The sequence below is a fragment of the Geospiza fortis genome, unplaced genomic scaffold, assembly GCF_000277835.1.
Source record: "Geospiza fortis unplaced genomic scaffold, GeoFor_1.0 scaffold59, whole genome shotgun sequence".
NCBI lineage: Eukaryota > Metazoa > Chordata > Aves > Passeriformes > Thraupidae > Geospiza > Geospiza fortis.
Window position 1 is genome coordinate 3,246,049 of NW_005054381.1, and position 18,525 is coordinate 3,264,573.

Here is an 18,525-nt window from a genome sequence, read left to right on the forward strand (position 1 = left end):
TGCAGAGAAGCGGGGTCCCGCCACCCCTTTGCCCCTGTGGCACTCCTGACCTGCAGCCCCACGGTGGTGCAACAAGCCCAAGCACTACAATGTTACAGATACATCAGCCCTATGGCACGGGAATGGGAAGCACAGGGGCCCAGGGAGCTGGTTCAGGCATGGGGAAGGTCCATGAGGGAAGCTTCCCTCAGTCACAGCACCTCAGTGCTCCAAAAATCCTGGGGGCAGTAGAAAACACCTACCTCCTGCATTAGCCCCTTGCCTGCCACCTCAGAAGGGCACCATGTCTTCAGTCCAGCAGAAGACTGAGAACATGGTGGTTTCTTCTAGAGCAGCTTCTTCCCAGATATGTCTTGCTTTTGGAGCCCTAAGTTTCTCAAGTGGATCTGGCAGGACTGCACCACAGCCAGCCCACATCCCCACACAGCCTGTGGCCAGTCCTGCCCACAGAGGAGGAAGACGCCACTTGCCCTCACCTGAAGGGCCAGCTGAAGCGGTATTTGATCAGCTTGCTGAGGATCTCCTCACACTTCTGCAGCTCAAGGTTCTGGCGACGTGCTGTCCTCTTTGTCTGAAGTACCTGCCCACAAAAAGGGTGTTGTAAAAGGAGGGAACTGCTACAGGCTTCAGAGTTCAGCTAACAGCCCTGAGGCCAAAGGAGCTAGTTCTTGTCACAGCCAGGACACTTCTTCCCTCTGAACATGGCAAGGGGCTGGCACTGGCTCCCCAGAGGACCTGTGGCTGCCCCATCCCTGCAAGTGTTCAATGACAGGTTGGACAGGGCTTGGAGCAACCTGGTCTAGTGGAAAGTGTCCCAGTGCATGGCAGAGGGGTTGGAATGCAATGCATTTAGGACCCCTTCCAAGCCAGGCCATTCTGTGATTATGACATGTGGCAGCCACTTGGGTTCAGGACAGCAGCTCCATTCAGGAGCTTGGTGGGAAGAGCTCACAAACTGCCCAGCTCTCCTCTGGTAGCAGGTGGCTTTTTCAAAATAAGTTCAAAGACAATATGGCCACAACAAGCAGCCAAAAAATAAATGCCAGCAAATGAAGAATGTGAATTCCTTCTCCCTGTCTTCTCTTGAGCTTGTGGCAGGAAGAACCCGAGGCAGATGGAGAAGCACTTGTGCTGCTGTTCTGCCCTGGCAGAGCTGACTGTGCCATTTCAAATCCCAGGAGCAGCTGGTGCCCTGAGCACTGTCATCCCTGTGCAGGCTCAGCACAAGGTCACTCATGTGCCCAGGGACCCAGAACAGGTCACACCCAGCATGGGGACATCCCCATAGCTTCCAGAGCTCAGCTCGTGGTACATCACTGCTGAGGAAAACACTGAATGACAGGAAGGCTCCACAGCAGAGGGTGCTCACTATTCTGACCCAGCTCCGGTCTCTTCCAGGACAAGTGATAAATCATGACAAAGTCCTCCTCCCTGAGCCAATGTACTGTTCCAGTAAGATTTTCCCCACTGGAATATCCCTCTGCGCTGGCTGTGGCTGTCTATGCAGGGCTTGCTTGCCCTCCAGTGTACAGCACACAACACAAGCACAGTACCCCAGACCTAGCATAAGCAGCAGTGAGCCCACAGTCCATGAGCAAGGAGAGTGACAGGACTCACCAGCACCACTAGTGGTGGTCACGGGACAGATGGCAGATCTGCAGGGCGTTGTGATGTGGCTGTGGGGCTGGAGTATCCTCACGTATCCCCTATGGTGTGGAGCTCCCCAAAGATAGTCGCTGCAGCTCCCCCCACCCAGCACGCACAGACTGCTCTGTGCAGGAGCCTATGGTTTTATTCTTTAAATATCAAGCGAAACCTAAACCAGCCAAATTATGCCCTGGAAGTTGGGGAGTGACCATACAGACAACAACTGTCATAAAATGGCCAAGGCTAGGGAGCAAGGGTCCAGCATTGCTGGAATTCTCTGGCCATCCGGGACCCCCTCAGTTCCCCCACCTCTCTGCAGAGACATATGGATACTATTTAAAAACCTTTAACAAGCTGCAGGCTGCCTGCTGCTCCAGGGGACAATGTGTGAAAGCGGCTGGGGAGGGATGCCTGACATATCTGCGCTCTGTCTGCAGCAGGCCCTTAAGGATATGTCTTCTTTGTTTACCCAGCCCAACCCAGGCTTCAGGGTACTTCTCTGTGAAGGGATGGGAGGAAGCATGCCACCTGTTTGGTTTACAACTCACGATGTGAGTGGTCTCCAGGGAGAAATTTGGCTCTTACCAGCTCATCGATGTCTGCACCGTTGACAGGCGCCATGCGCTGCCGGGGTCCCCGCACAGGGTGCAGCGTCTGCTTCTTCCTCTGGTGCCTTCCCTGCCTCAAGGAGTACATGGAGCCCTGCTTGCCCCGGGCTGCCTTCCTGGGCCTCACTGAAACAGATAAGCCACGGGCTTAGAGGCCTGGGTGCATCTGGGAGCAGACACCACCCTTTGCTTCCCACACTAGGCTGAGCCTCACTCAGGCTGGTGACCCCAGGGACCACCCAGCCTCATCTCAGCTACACTCTCACACCTTCTACGGAGGGCATCTGTGGGTCATCACCACCTGCCTGAAGAGGCCATGGCTGGCAACAGCCTGCTGCTAAAAGGGTACTCACACACAGCAGATCCTCAAGCTCCGAGGGAAACCTGGGAGCTCCTGGATCATCCACTGCAGGTCACAGCAAACCTCTCTGCCTGCAGCACCAAGAGACCCCAACACATCAAGGCTTGAGGGAAAGACAGGAAAGCAATGCAAGGACAGACAGTTGTCTCAAAACAGCAACATACCCTCTGAAAGCACTGGGAGCAGAAATCGGGAGTTTCCGCAGTTTCCTACTGCCCCTTTGCTCCTCACAGTTTTGGGGATGGGTGCTTTTCCAAGTGGCCCACATAGTGGGATAAGTCCCCTGAGAAGGGAACTGTGCGCAGAGGAAGTGTCAAATTATTGCAGCTGGGAGCTGCTCCATGAGCTGCAAGTGGGAAACTGGGATTTTATTCCCCAAGACTTGGGGTTGCCACATTACATGCTAGAGAAATGCACTTGCCTGTGTGAGTCTGCCTCTCAGAGCTCCCCACTGGTGGCAATGTAAGCATGTTGACGCACACCCTTGTCTTATATTTCTCCCATGACCCTCTGTATGAGGAGAATGTGTTTGCCTTCCCAAGTCCAAGCCCTTCCACCTGATCCCAAGTCCTTGAGCTGTATCCAGCACACTGGATACCTCAGCTGCAGCCTCTGATCCAGCCCTGTCCCATAAATCATCATGCTGGGCACGTGGCAAGGCTGCAGGACATCCACCTGCTGTCACTCTGCTTGTGTGTCAAGCGTGCAGCACGTGCTAAATGTCTGACAATCCAACATTCTAGGTTAGATCCCTCAGGATAAACGCCATAAGGATCAATGTGATTTTTCTATTCAAACAAAAGTTTTCCATGGTGACCTTTCCATGTTAATGCTCTCTAAAGCTAGGGGTTGCATTTAGCACTTTATTTTTAGTGACCGTAACCCTCTTTTGCCATTGTTTGGAAAGCTTGGCTCAGCTCCTGCCTTGGCCATGCAACACAGGCTAAACACACTCCAAATGCGGACATGGATACACCACAGGTCAACAAGCAGTGCACACAGCCGTGGTATCAGTGAGCCTCCCCGAAACCAGAATAAAGTAAGGGAATCAAGACTCAGAGGATTATCCCGTGTTCTTTTGAGGGTTTCCATCCTGGCCTGAGTCCCAGCCTCTGGATTCCATCTGCCCTGTTTAAGACAACCTGTATTTAATGTTATGTCAGTCAAGGACAGTTTGACAGAAAGCAAATGCTGGCAGTGTGTCATTCCCAGACTGAACTTTTCAGTGCAGCAAGTTGTCCAACTGAGACTGAATCAAACTCCCCTAAAACCAAAGTGGATGCACATACTAAATATGTTTAGGTGAAGAAGCAGACATTGAAGAATCTAGAAAGCAGTCTTTTATTCCTCCCAGCTGCTCCGGGAGCATCCCAACTGGTCTCTGTATGCAATCAAAGGGTGCTGGTGGTCCAGGCCACACTACACCTGGAGCACTGTGCCTTCTAACTGGAATAAAGAGAGGAAGTGCTAGTCTTCCTATTTCAAAATGCCTCCTTGCCAAATCACTAGAAGTCCTGCACTCAAGGGGTTAAGAACGGGTGGGAAAAAGAAAGGAGAAGGGGGCTCTAGTGAGAGCTCCCATAAGCAATTAAACAGTTTCCAGTGTACAACAAATCTGGTAGGCACAGAGACTGACAATCCCACCGCTCTGCAGGCCCTGCTGACCCCCCCAGCCCACTGCAGTCTCTACTGACCCCTCTCAGCCCTCAGAACAGCGGTGTCCCCAGGGAGTGACTGGGCAGTGAGCAGTTTCAATCTTTGCTAGTGCTGACCCCATCACAAATGGCCAAGGGTTTACTCCAGCTCCCCAGGTAACCACAGCACAGCCACAGCCTTTCCCTGTGACATCTCCCAGGCCTATACCTGGTCTGCATGAGGAAAGTCCCAAAGAGGATCAGTATTTCAGATACTGAAGGCGGGAGGGTTACTATTTTCTGTTACTTCCCTACATGGTCAAAGCCTTACATTTTAGTCCAGCAACTTCATAGTCTTCTTCCTCCTCTTCTTCCTCCTCAGCATCTGGTTCATCAGAAGCTTCCTCACCATCTTCACCTTCATCTTCAGCAGAATCCTCTGCATAGTTCCTAGAACAAGGCAGGTGTATGTGTTTGTGGTACAAGAGCCTGAGCATCAGAGCATCAGTGGCCCTGGGGGCCTGGTACTGTTTGGACTGTACAACAAACACCAGGCTCAGCCAAAAGCAGCTTGCTGTATTCTAGAATATCAAGTTATAGCTATAGCTCAAAGGGCACTTCCTCAACTAAAAATTAAGACTGAAAATTCCCAAGAGCTGAATCATGGTATTTTTTGGTATTCTAGGCACCATGACCACAGGGCCAGGGATTATAAGACTGTGATTGCTGTGTAATTACTCCTCCCTGAGAGGACGATTTGCTATTTGCCCAGGTCTGCAGACCAGGCCTAAAGAGTTTCAAGAGGGGCTCTTTTTCCTGCTGGAATATTTTCCCTACACTTAAGGAAATAGATTGGTTTCCTTACACTATGGGAAACAAATTGGTGAACAGAATGTCAGGCTCCTCAAGTGCTGAAGTCAGAAGCCACGCAGACTCCCTGGCCAGCACATTCTGGCTTCTCATCTGTGTCTGTTCAATCATTCATAGAATCACAGAATGGTTTGGGTTAGAAGGGCCCTTAAAGCTCAACTTGCTTCAGTCCCCCTGCCATGGGCAGGGGACACTTCAGCACTTCGAGCAGGTCACTCCAAGCTCCATCACTTCCAGAGATGGGGCAATCACAGCTTCTTTGGGCAATCTGTGCCAGGGCTTCATCACCCTCAAAGGGAAGAATACCTTCCCAATCAATATCCAATTTAACCCTGCCTTCTGTCAAGGGACAATGTCAAGAAAGCCATTCCCCCTGTAAACAGTCTCTCTCCATCTTTTTTGCAGGCTCCCTTCAGGTATTAAAAGACTGCAATTAGGTCACCCCAAAGCCTTTGCTTTTCCAGGCTGAACAATCCAAACTTTCTCAGCCTTCCCTAATTGCAGAGATGCTCTATCCCTCATATCAACTAGGTGGCCTCCTCTGGACTTGCTCCAACAGGTTGAAGTCCTTCCTGTGCTGGGGATCCCAGAACTAGAGGGAGCACTGCTGGTGGGGTCTCATTTGGACCATTAAAAACCTACATACCCAAGCAAAAGGGGACACAGGCAAAGCTGCTGTGGGAGTCTAAATCCCCTGGAGAAAGAGGATCTTGAGCAATAAAAGGAATAAAGCTTCCAAAGCACAGAGGGTGAAGAATCTGCCAGGCTGACATTCTGTTCCTATCTCAGCCAAGAAGACAAGAGCAGAAAGCAGAAAACAGATGTTCTCCACCTGATGGCTCTGGGCCAGGAGCTGAGCAGCTTGCAGGTGACTCTGCCACATCAAAGTAACTATGAACTCAGGCTACAAGAGTTGCTTTTAAGCCCTGTCATTTCTGTACAAGCCTGATGAACTCTTAAAATGCTGTCCAGGGAGTACGTAATACTTTTAAGGCCATATACCACCACCTGCACAGTACTGGCTGGCACAACTCTATTGTGCTGCTCCTCTGTCAGGGAGGATCTGCTCTCTGCTTCTGCATCAGGTGCCACTTGACGGCCTCAGCTCACTGATATACGGGGAGATGTAGCACAGTTACCACCAGCAAATGACACTCAAAATGCTTAAGTTCCAGCTTGCAACTTAAAAAACCTATCTAACCCCATGCTGTCAGGAGACAACAACTCATATTTGCCACACCTCCTCAAACCACATTCCCTTTGTCACTTTATAAGATGGTCCTGTTTTGCTAAGGTTATCAGGGAAAGAAAACCATTAGCACGGCACTTTGACTTGTCTTAGCAGAGTAGGGATTGAGCTGCAGCCTGGAGTAATGTCTGCTCTAGCTTAAAAGAACACTGCAGTAACCCAGCCCAGGGACCCACAGAATTGAAGCCACCAGCTACATGAAGAAATAACCCAACCACATGCTCAAAGGAAACAACAACTCTTAATGCAACTGATTTTGGTGGGATTTTGGTTTTGCCTATGTTTTCATTTCCAAACCCAAGTTATTTACTAAAACGTATGAACTTGTAATCAATCACTACAACACATGCGTGCTACTGAAACTGCTTTTCTTCTGTTTCAGTGCTGCTTTAACTGGGTGATTTCAAACTTTCTGAAGGGGCTTTGCTCCAGGCAGGTTTGGGTCTTGTGTAAAGAGGCTCAGGACTGTGCTGTGACAAGGCTATGGGCAGGAAGGGTCATTCACCTGCTTCGTGAGCTGCGCCGGGCTGTTGAAGGCTGGCACGCTGGGCACTGCCATTCCCCATCTGGGATCTCATAGAGTGCTGGCCGCAGGCAGAACAGGTGGAAGGCCTTGTTACACTCATCACACAGGATCAGCTTGTCATCTTCACCTAGGAAAGGGCAGCTCACTTGTAACAAAGCCACAGCCTCAGTCAACCCGAGAGGTAGAAGCTGCTGCAGTGCTGGAGGGCAGGATTAAGCAAGAATAAGATGCAGAGTCCCCTCTGAGGGCATGGACCCTTTCTCTGATGACCTTCCTTGGGGATCCTTCTTTCTGTCCCGCCACTGTATTTATGAATAGCAGCATTTAAAAACAAACAAAACCAATGCAAAGTCTCTCGCCCTGCAAAGATAGAAATCTGCCAAAGAGGTTCCACTCAGGCAAACATGGGGAAAGTGTGCGGCAATCAGGGCCCCAGAGCTGTAAGCTAAAAATGGAGCTATTCTTGTTCTGTGTTCAGTCTGGTTAACCTACATGGTATCTTCTTTCCACTCGGGGTGACAAGGCTACACTGAAAATCAGTATGCAGCAGGACTAGTCTCTTTGTGCCTCCCACTGATGAAGGGAAACAGGGAAATAATCCTGAGCCAGCTTTCCTTTACTGAAGTGGAAAAAGAAAGTGCAGAGGGCTTGCCAGCTTGTCTTTCTCTAACATCTCAGTTCTTAGCTTCTGTGAAACCATTGTGTTAGCCTCAAGTGAGCCCCCCCCTTTACTTTTGCCTAGAAACTCCTCTCAGCAGCAGGTAGGGTAGTTTTGGCACTGGTTTGGCAAACCCCTGAGGTTCTGCAGTGAAGGCAGATTTTGCACCAGTTCAGCCCTTACCTCTCTGAAGGGATGGATGGCTAGCCTTGTGGTAAACAAAAGTTGCCCAGCAGTCCCTCGAGCTCTGCCTGCCCTCATTTTCCACTAGTTTCAGCAAATATAAAAGTGATGAGGCAGAATGTACCACCAAGCTCTTTCCTCCAGGCTCCCGTCCAACAGATGAGGTTATGGCAGAACAAATACCAGCAACCAATCTCCGCTGACACCCCTTCTACTTTGCCCTCCACCTTCATTCTACAGTGCACACAGAGAAAGTATACCCTCATCACCTGTCTGGTTACCTCCCCAGCTCATTGAGTAGTTCTGCTCCCACTCTGGCATCAGAGCAGCAATATCCCACCTTGCTTTCCCCATAATAACCTTCCCAACCCCTCCTTGCTTGCTCCTTCTCTAAAAGACAGGATTAACTGACAAGGCTCAGAGATCCAAAGACCATTCCAAAAATGAAACTAGGGAATGGACAGTTGCACAAATATTCCCAGAAGGATTTGCAGATGCCTTTTGTCCAAGTACCCTAAATATCCAGGCGATAGCAGCTCTGTAATACTGGCTACATAAGAATGGTTTACTGGAGTCAGGGTCAAATGTTTTTGAGAGATCAATGCTGCTGACTGTAAATCCTGACATTCAGAACTTAAAATACAGCCATAGTCAGAGTGACAAACTACAAGGACACATCACCTAAGCACAGCAGAGAGGTGACAGCATCCAATTGTTGCACAGGCAGGAATTCTGTGGGCAAGAATGCGTACCTTTCTTGCGACACACTTTGCATCTGGCATTCTCTGCTGACATATCCCACTTGATACAGGCATCCAGCATCCCCAGCAGTACATGCATACGAGAGAAGGTCTGGGCCTCACGGATTGCTGTCTTCCATTTCTCCATGGCTGAAGCAACCTGCAGACAGACCTAACATCTTACAGCAATGCACAGACACAGATCCCTTCAGTCTAAAGATATTTTTATATCCCTTAGCTGGGAACCTTCCTAACCAAAGCTCAACTCTGATATTTCTTTCCTTCTGTGTTACCTCAGCAGCTCTGGTTGTGGTTTATCCATATCCAGTCTCCCAGGATCAGACAGTTTGTTCCTAACAGTCAACTGATTTGCATTTCACAGTCAGGTTGAATCAATCTGTGTGAACTCCACTAAATTCTTGCTCTGAAGGTCTAACCCAAATAATCAGCAGGCTAAGAAAATAAAAGGCAGAAATCTAGCACTGTAAAATGTGGGAGGAAAACTGTAGAACAGCTGGCAATCATAGTGGAAGGAGGGCTGAAGCGACCGGTGCTGCCCTCCAGTGGGTACCACACAGGCACCTGGACCGCAGCAACACCCGTGCAGTCCCTGAGCTGCTCAGGTGGCACAGGGAACCCAGTGCCACCAGCTACAATCACACTGCACAGGTATTTGGACAGCCAAATATGAAACCAGCTGCTTCCCTGAGACACTATGGCCTCAGTTCATCTGAAATCCCAGAAACTGGTGATGAGGATGACAGCATCAAAACTGAGCCTCGCACCACGGCAGCTGCCAGGGTCAGCACAGAACAATGGGAAACCATACACCCAGCTCAGGTGGTTTGGAAATACTATTTTGATAAACCCGAAATGCAGCAGGACAGAAGTTATCCAGAGCCATGTCCCTCTCCAATGGTAATCTTGTGCTCTACAACAGTGAGGTGATGGGCCAGACATGACAGGGACATAACAGGCCTTTAGTTTATGTTCTTCTACCCCAGGAGAACGAAAAAACAAACAGTGAATTGTCAGATGGGAAAATCTAAACTCTGCAGCTGACAGCAATTTGGGAGCCAAACAAAACTTGGAGTTTTGCAGAGTTGCACATTCTCCTCTGACTGAATTTGAGGAAGTGCAGCATATATTAGATGCTTGGAAAAACACACAAACTGTTCTGAAATGCCAACATCCCTACTGCCGTTGCTGGTGTGGATTCTGGAGAATCACCAGAGACAAATGTAAAGCTGCCCAGCCCACTGTGGAGGCTACACAGCTCTGCGCTCTTTCTTTGCAGAACATTGTTGAGGTGCTTTGCATATAGTACAACTGATTTTCCAAGGGTTTTGCTGTTAACATGCTGGGCCAAGAGAAATCTGCAAAAGCTGTTGGCAAGCTTTGCTGAGATGTTTCTCCCCAGGTCTGTGGAATTTAACAAATTTCTAGCCTTGCCTCCCAAGCATCAGGAGACTGTGGCATTTGAGCAGCACCAGTACCAAGGGAGTTCCAGCTGCCAACAAGGCAAAATGGGAGACTAGAGGAAGTTACTTAAATCCCCCTCCTTATTGGATAGGAGCAACTGAGCAGGGAAAAAAACCAAAAAGCAACTCCCAGAATAAAAGAACAAGTCCTCAGTCACATGTCAACCTCAGAGTGACAGACAACACCATCTTTGGTAAAGGTAGACAAGCCTCCGGATACAAAGGCTCTCACCCGGGACCCTGAGCTGAAACCCCTTGGAACAGCTGAAACTGGAATTGCTTGGTTGTGAAGCTGCTCTTCGAGGGACTGTCTGCAGGTGCAGACTGACTCTCCCCTTGCACAGACTACTGAACGCAGGTCACAGGGGCGGTAACCCACCCATGTTCTTCACTCTGCTCATGCTGTAGTGATGCAGTGTCATGCTGCAAAGAAGTCCTGTTCTGGGACAGTCCAGCATGCTACTGCCACTAGAAATGGGAATATTTTCATCAACAGAGACACCAGCCTGATTTTTAGGAACAGCTGCAAAAGCCAGGTCTCACTGCAATCCTTTGCCACTCAGCAGCGTGAGCTCCAGCAATGCAGCTGAGCCAGCAGGAACCCTTAATACAGACAATTATGTCAGCAAACAGGTGCCTGTTAAGCCATAACTTGTTTCTCACAGGGAAAATGAGACATACCCATACCACAGGGTTGCAATTCTTCCTCTAAAGTCTGGAAGTACATAGAGTGTGTTTTCCAGTGTGGCTATGCTGTATTTTACCTCCTGTGTGCTCTCAGTGCAGTTCTGGCTCAAAAGGCTTCATAATTCCTAGCCTATGCAGGAGATATTTCTTCAGAACAGTCAGCCTGGCAGTCAGGGACTTTCCTCAGATAACTGTATCTAAGAAGTAGGCTGCTCTTTCAAGGTCATCTGTAAAGGCTTTCTGCTTTGGCAAAAAGAAAGCTTATTCCAGATAAACTGAGGTTAAAAAGAATTGCCAAACCAAACAAAGCAACCAACACCCCCAAGAAAGTTGAACATTGCTTGTACCACCACAAAGGTCTAGAAAAGCCTGAACGAGATAGTAAGCACTGCAGTGCATAAATAAATGCTCCAGAGAGATTGGCATGACACTAAAGCCAGTGCTTGCGAGGGGGGAGACCTGCACAATCACATATTGGGATTGTGTTGTAGTAAATCTGATGCTACCTTGAGTATGCCCTATAGGTACAGCCTTCAGGGTTACAGCCCTAAGGCAAACTGGAGTAAGGCACAATATGGTGCTGCTGTAGAAAGAGGAACTGTGCTGATCCAAGTCCTTTCTGCCTCAGACCTCACCGATTTTACAGCACTCAATTTTGCTGCGAGCTTTCAGGAGACAGCATCCTCCCATTACCCTTGCACTTAGGATGAAAGATTTAAAATTAGCAAAGTTTAAATACTTCAGGACAACTGAGGAATGTGAAAATTTCTAGCACCGATCCAAATTATCCTGCTAACACAGCAATAGCACAGCTCAGCAAAGACCTGATGTTCAAACAAGCATTCAGCATATAGTGACAGGAGCTTTAAAAAAAGCCCCACAGATTCACAGCAAAAAACCTACCTCTAGCCTCAGTCACGGATTCCCAAAAAGGTTTGTGTTGGAAGGGACTTTAAAGCTTGTCTCGTTTCAACCTCCCCTGCCATAGGCAAAGATACCTACCACTAGATTAGGTTGCTTCAAGCCCCATCCAACCTGGCCTGGAACACTTCCAGGGATGGGGCAGCCACAGCTTCTCTGGGCAACCTGTACCAGGGCCTCACCACTCTTACAGGAAATAATTTCTTCCCAATATCCACTCTCACCCCACCCTCTATCAGTGTGAAGTCATTTCCCCTTGTCCTGTCACTACATGCTCTTGTAAATTAGTTTCTCTCCACCTTTCTTGCCTGCTCCCTGCAGGTAAACACAGGTGAAGAAATATAATTTATTTTTTTAAGTTGGGACTTTCAAGTACTTCTGCTGATCCAATTCTGATATTGTTGCCTCTGCTGAAGTCAGTGATCAGTCAGGGCAGAGCTGAGGACAGTGGGGAAAAGTCTTGTCACAGGGCGTTAATGTCCTGTTCAACTAAGTATACAGAAACTACCCCTGAAGTCTAGTACCTCTAGTTTCACACTGGTGCAGCGTAAGTGTCTGCAGTACTCTTCCCAACCCTCTGCAGCTCCTCTCTATCCCTTTTATTAGGAGGGATACATATTTAGACTCACAATACTGCTTTTCTCCTGGAGGCTGGCTTGCCCAGACATCTCCCCAAGTGCTCCCACACATCCAACAACTTTTATCTCCCTTTGCCTAATGTGGTATTTACCTGAATCTCATCCCCTTGAAGTCACCAGAACCCAAACATGTCTCTCCTTCTCTTTGTGGACCAAAGCACCATCAGTCCTCTCTGGCAGATACAACTCCTATTAAGTTCTGTGAAAATGTTCTATAATATACTTTTATTTAAGCAGAATTGTATGGAAGGAACTTGACCCATTTCCTATTCACAGAGAGAAAAACAGGCATCTCCTCACTATTATTTTTACTTTCCCCATACATTTACTCCTCAAAATAAACAGGCAACACCTGGCCCCATAAACACCAAATACACTCAACTTCAAATCTGAAATGGGAGGAAGTTCCTCAAGATTTAGTACCTCATGAAATGGACTGCTACTGCTCAAAGAGTTCTACTGCAAGACTGAAACAGAGCGCTGAGGTGAACAATACCTTGGCTTCTTCTGCCATTTTCTTGTCTTCATCTATCTCGTCCGCCCTGGCAATGTAATCGTCTCCTTGGTGTTTCCTTCTCTTCTGCTTAGGGGCCATGAAACCTTGCAGAAACTTCTTAACAACACCAGCCTGGAGTGCAATCACACACTCTCCAAAATCCTTTAGGCTCTCCAGGGAGTACACCTGTTGGAAGAGCACATGACCCCATAACAGCTGGATATTACTCTCTTTGCTGCTTGAAGTGCATCTACAAATGGACACCCGTGGTACCTAATGCAGTGTGGTTACCTGACACACCTGGTTATGGAACCAGCATATTGCTGCTGTCTCAACCAGACACGCTGGCTTTGATATAGAAGATAAAAATCAGCTAGGGAGTTCTGCTCCATAAAGAAGCCTGTCATGAGAATATGGAATCAGGACAATTGAACAGGAAACTCAGCTCCAACATTACGACCTGCCTACACCTCAAGCCATCAGCTGTGTAATCTTGAAATAATTGTTTAAAGGACAAATGAGAAAACTGATTTCCTGCTCGTCTTGTCTGAGGAGAACAAAAGACCAAAGACCTTCCACAGAAAGTATCATCTCACACTTGTCTTGTTCAGTACTTTGCCTGTTCACTCACTTTTGCTTCATATTCTGGTGTCACATCAACATATCCCAGGCCTCCCTTCTGCAGCCGTGTTGCAACCTCAATCAGATCACTCCGGAGGTAGTTCAGCAGTTCCTGGTTGCCATCACAAGATTTGAGGCCCAAGTTCTGTTTCCGAGCCAAATGGATGGAATGTGTGATGTCCTGATACCTGGAAAATCAAACACAACCTCTGAGTACAGGCAGAGCACTGCCCTGGGAGCAGAGCAGGCTCTGGGACAATGGTCTTCAGTGAGAGCTATGAGCTCCACCAGTGCAGAATGTTCTTTGAAAGACACATGAAAGCACGTGGCAAATCTGGCTCAGAGCAACCAGCACTGCCTTTGTTCCTGGTTTCAAGGAGGAATTTAAAGACTGGCAGAACTTTCTCACTGCTCAGAGTGTTATTTATCAAGAATCTGCCCAAGAAAACCAGCAATTGCTCAACCTGAATGTCCTGCCTCTTCAGCACAGGAATAATCAAAGCCCAGCCTGGGATGCTGCCCCAGGAACGGCAAGGATTGCTGTGCCAAGGACTTGCTCTGACTTGGAGAAGGCACACATAAGAAAAAGAAAGAGTAGGCTCACTTTTTCTCCAAGCGCTCCTTGAGCTGGCTCTCCCTTACTCCTTGGGGGTGCAGGCAAACCAGCAGTTCATCCAAATCCTTCTGACTGTCACAGAGAAACCTGAAAGACAAAAAAATGCACCTAGACCACCTAGGGTATCTCTGTGATGATACAATTTCTTCTTCTAAATAGTTCCCAAGGATCAGCAGGTAGGGATAAGAGGTAACCTATATCCTGATGCCATGGAGCAAGGTGAAACATTCCAGGAATGCTGGTAGAAGAATTCTGACTCAGGATGGCTTCGTTTCAAGGTCCCCAAATGTAGCCAATGCCAGAGTAAGAAAAACAGAATCAAAATAAACACAAAGCTGGTTTATAGATGTATTTTCCCCATTAAGTTTATTAAAACATTGACATTTGAATTTAGTTGTCTATCCCAAGGATACTCTGGAGTTACGTGATCTGAATGTTGTGTTAGATGTACTAGAAAAGACAAACATACTATGCACTGACAGCATGGCAATTTAATATTATTTTCTTTCATTAAACAGAAATCCCCAGATTAAAAAGGAGATGTCCTGGCTGATCCCACAACTTCTGCTGCTGGAGATGTGTGCCTGTGCAGGCTCTGTCTCTGCAAGTGCGTAAGTCCTCCTCTCTAAGCTTGCCCAAACTGGAAAGCCCAAGTGCAGAATCTGAAAACCATACTGATCAGCTTGAAACCTTCTTGCTCAGGAATCCTTGAAGACAGCAGTGGCCATCAGCACTTAGTCCAATCTAAAAGGAGAACTACTTTTACAGAGTTCCCTAAATCAAGATATTCTTCAATTCCAAAGTACAATCATGTTTGCATGCTGGGTTGTACATTTAAATGAGATTCCGTGCTTTCCCTCTTTTCTTTCCAATTCTATTCTAGGAAACCATGGAGACTCTTTATGTGATGGGATGTGGACTCAACTCAAGCTTCAGAGGTCATTTACAGAAAATATGACTAATTCCCTATCTTCTATTAGAGAATTGCTCATCAGAAGAGGGAAGACAGGAAATAGGAGAATCAACCTCATTTGGAAACAACTGCAAAGGACCACTCTATGATCCTTACCAGAAGATTCCAGATCTAATCTTTCTTCTTGGGCACGAGCTCAGATGAGTCAAGCAACAACTAGAGAAAGATATCACTGTGGCTCTTCTTGTAATACCAATCTCCACAATGCTTATTTTTCTGGCAGAAATACTTACTAAATACTATATCAGAAAGTACTTAATAATTCTATGTATGGTCCTACTAGGGTAATAGCCTCACAATTTGCATTCAGCTAGGAAATTCATTACTCTTAATAGAACATAGGATTGATTGCTCAACAATGGAAGCAGGATGTCCTCAAGTCAGTCATCTTCAGTACATCGGACCCGGTGGAGCATCTTCACTCTGTACCCCAAGATTAAAACCTTTGGGTACCATACTCTCTGCACCTCTCCCTGAAGAATAGGACAGAGCAGCTTGAGATATCCTTCACGTACTAGAATCTGTCACCACTGGGGAATGGCATAATCCATACGCCAAACCATCTGCTCTACAGATACTCAGCACAGAAGTATTTCCAAGACACCTTGAGATGGGTTGTCCAGGTCATAACAAAACAGCATCAGACACTGCTGGTGATACACCATGGAATCCAGCTAGACAAATATTCAAGATGACAATGCCTGAGCTTTCCCTGTTTTCTCCCATGGAGACAAATTAAAGGGGGGCACTCACTGCACTGTTCTGTCACACTGTAAAAAGGAAAGAGTTCTGGAAACAGTCATCATGTAGGGTTTCTATTCTCCAGTATTTTGGGGGAAGACAACACAGGCTGCTGGGCAGCTGCAGAAAACAGCTCCCACCCTTTTAAGAAAGCCAGAGTTAAGCCTCGGTACAACTTTGTTCCTGATGAAAAGGACATGGAACAGGGAAGGAAGAACATCTGCAACAGGTACTTAAATCTTCCCAGTTCACCCTGAGAGTAAGAACTGGGATTTCTGGGACAGGGAACTGATCTACTTAAGCCTGAACTCAAGCCTGAACCTAAGCCTGATCTACAAAATACAAACATATCAGAGACATCATGTTAATTTGATTAGTGACCCCTTTCTGCTCTGTGCAGCCACAGCTCCTGCTTCCCAAACTAGCTCCAGGCATGCCCTACCTGTAGGAACTACCTGCACATCCAGCTGGAGCTCAACCACTTCCAGGCTGGGAGCACTGACACGATAAGACAGGGCTGGCATTTTAAATGGGGAAGAAAAGTGAGTCTTGCAGAGAGGGATGGTAAAACAGTTGGTGCCCTTCATGTTGCCTGACACAGGTTAATCACACACTCCAGAGGGATGGGAAAGATCCCTTTGGGAAAGTCAAGACCAGGTGGGGGTCTTCAAATTTATATATGAGGGGAAAATCCTGACTGGTATCTGGGCTTCCTGCATTCACAAAGAACAGCCTAGATTCTCTCCTGACATTTCTGGCAGCATAAGCCAACAGACTGGTCAGCAACCAGAACAGAAGGCACAAACAGCACAAGCATCAAGTCAAAAGGAGCTCTCAGTATTCACTCAGGCTGAATATTCCTACCTGTTTTCAGGCTACAGGATGCAAGGGACCACAGAAAGATCTAAAACCTGGCCTAAGGAACAACAAAATTGAGAGAACAACAGCTGGAGGAGCCCAGGACCACTACCTGCTTTGGAGGGTTGCTGGAAACAGAGGAACTCCATTTGTAGAATATAGGCAAGAAAAGGGAGTCTGTCAGCACCCACTCATAGTTAACTCAAATTGTCTTCTGAGGGGACCCACCATACCATGCTGAATTCCTAACAGATGAAGAACAACGACAGTTACTCTGCAGAGATGCCAATGTTTCCAAAATTCAACCCCTTTCTGACCAGGATGAGCAAGAAGTCTCCTGCATGCTAATATCCTGCCAAGGCTGTGATTCCCCCATAGCTCGTGCAGGATAGTACACAGCTCACAAGCACTATGGCACGGACAGAGACTTCTTCAGAGCCTATGTGCCCAGAACAAGGAGATTTTTTAATAAGGATCAACATCTGTGAAAGTGGAGCACAAGCTGAACAGAGAGAGTGGTCCATCTGTCTGAAGAAGGCAGAAGTAACCAAGTGTTTATGATGCTGCACTTTTAGCAGCACTGAACTAGTACTTGAACACTGGACCCTTTTCTTTTCTGCAACAAAGTACCGACAGCAGAACTACTTCTGTGAGATATTATTTATGTAACCCTTGATAGAAGTATTAATCTATTTCTCCCTTTATTAGTGCCCTACCAGCTCCCATCCTCAAAGGGAAAAGGGGCAGAACTGTGAAAATACAACTTAACAGAGTTAGTTTAGTTTTTAATTTCACAGTCCCATCACTCTAAAGGATAAAAGGGTAAAGCTAAAGATCCTTTATATGCACTCTGAGGCTACTCAATCCCACGTCCCACATACCACTAGGAAAAGAGACAAACAGCATGACCTAAAGCAGAACACAAAGAAATGAAACTTCCTATGCACATGCAAAAATTACACATTATAGCTGGACAAGTCCTTGTATCCAAACAACAGAGATATCCAAGGACTTCAGTGTGGGCTCAGAGCTCCTCATGGCGTCCAAGGATAACGTGCAAAAAGCAGCCAAGGAAAAGACTCTTCCATAACCATTTATGCTCAGAGCAGTCCTTGAGATCAATGGCAATGGCCCCAAAGGAAAATACAGGAATAGGAATATGGATTTCCTCAGAGGAAAGTTCTAGCTCCTGGCTATCCCCTGAAGTAACAGCTCCCAGCCTGTCACTTGGCTTTCTGTGGATGCTTACATGTAAGTGGTGGCAGGTGTCAGACAGGTACTTAGCAAACAAACCCTAAGGAGCTCCAGATCTTTAAGGAAAAGCCTTTCAGCTGAGAGACCTTATTGCTTAGCTGCAATAGGGCTTTGGATGCCCTATCTCTCAGGGAGAGGCAGTCACCACAGCACTCAATTAGAAGGGGTTATGTGTCTTTTGAGAAGCTGCCTCTGTGCCCCTGCTCAAGGCCCATGCCTGGCTCAGATTTCCACCTGCACCGTTGCCTCTGCCTGGCAGAAGACTGCACACGGCACGAGACCCTTGTAAAAAACCAGCAAGTGCTGTGACTGTCAGCACTTAAAAGTCCTTCCTAGCAGGGACAAGAAAGAACACAAATTAAGGACACTGTGGCATAACAGCCAGGCCAACCCCCCCACCCAGCTCAGTGTCTGATGTCTGAGTGGCCAAAAGGCAGAGCAGGTATGCAGTGACAATTCTTCAATCTACTCCTCCAGGCTGCAGCATCTGCTGGTTTGAGGACTCCTCTGTGTGCCAGGACAATTACCTTTGCGCTTCCTACGCCTCAATGAACTCCCCTCTCAGCAGTTTGTCCACTGGTGCTTTGAACAGGTGCAATTTACAGATCCACAGCAGTTGGTAGCAGCCAGTTGTGTACCTCAGCTGCAGCACTTTCCTCTCCATTTCAAAACAGCCATTTGCTACTTTTATTTTCTGATCCCTCTTTTCTCTATCAAAGAAAACCTCTTTAGGAGACTTCCCCAGTTTCCTCCAGCATTACTG

General features: G+C 47.5%; 1 protein-coding gene across 1 annotated transcript in view; it reads right to left on the reverse strand.

Annotated features, from left to right (window-relative positions):
* Positions 1-18,525, reverse strand: part of BAZ1B (bromodomain adjacent to zinc finger domain 1B) — a 49,096-nt gene that overhangs the window by 2,152 nt on the left and 28,419 nt on the right. Inside the window, exons 11-18 of the mRNA XM_031060390.1 lie at positions 13,925-14,023; positions 13,331-13,508; positions 12,700-12,885; positions 8,489-8,636; positions 6,875-7,022; positions 4,582-4,700; positions 2,233-2,381; positions 477-580 (exon numbers count right to left, since the gene is read on the reverse strand). Of these exons, the coding sequence (XP_030916250.1) occupies positions 477-580; positions 2,233-2,381; positions 4,582-4,700; positions 6,875-7,022; positions 8,489-8,636; positions 12,700-12,885; positions 13,331-13,508; positions 13,925-14,023 (1,131 nt within the window). The remainder of the gene's footprint in view (positions 1-476; positions 581-2,232; positions 2,382-4,581; positions 4,701-6,874; positions 7,023-8,488; positions 8,637-12,699; positions 12,886-13,330; positions 13,509-13,924; positions 14,024-18,525) is intronic.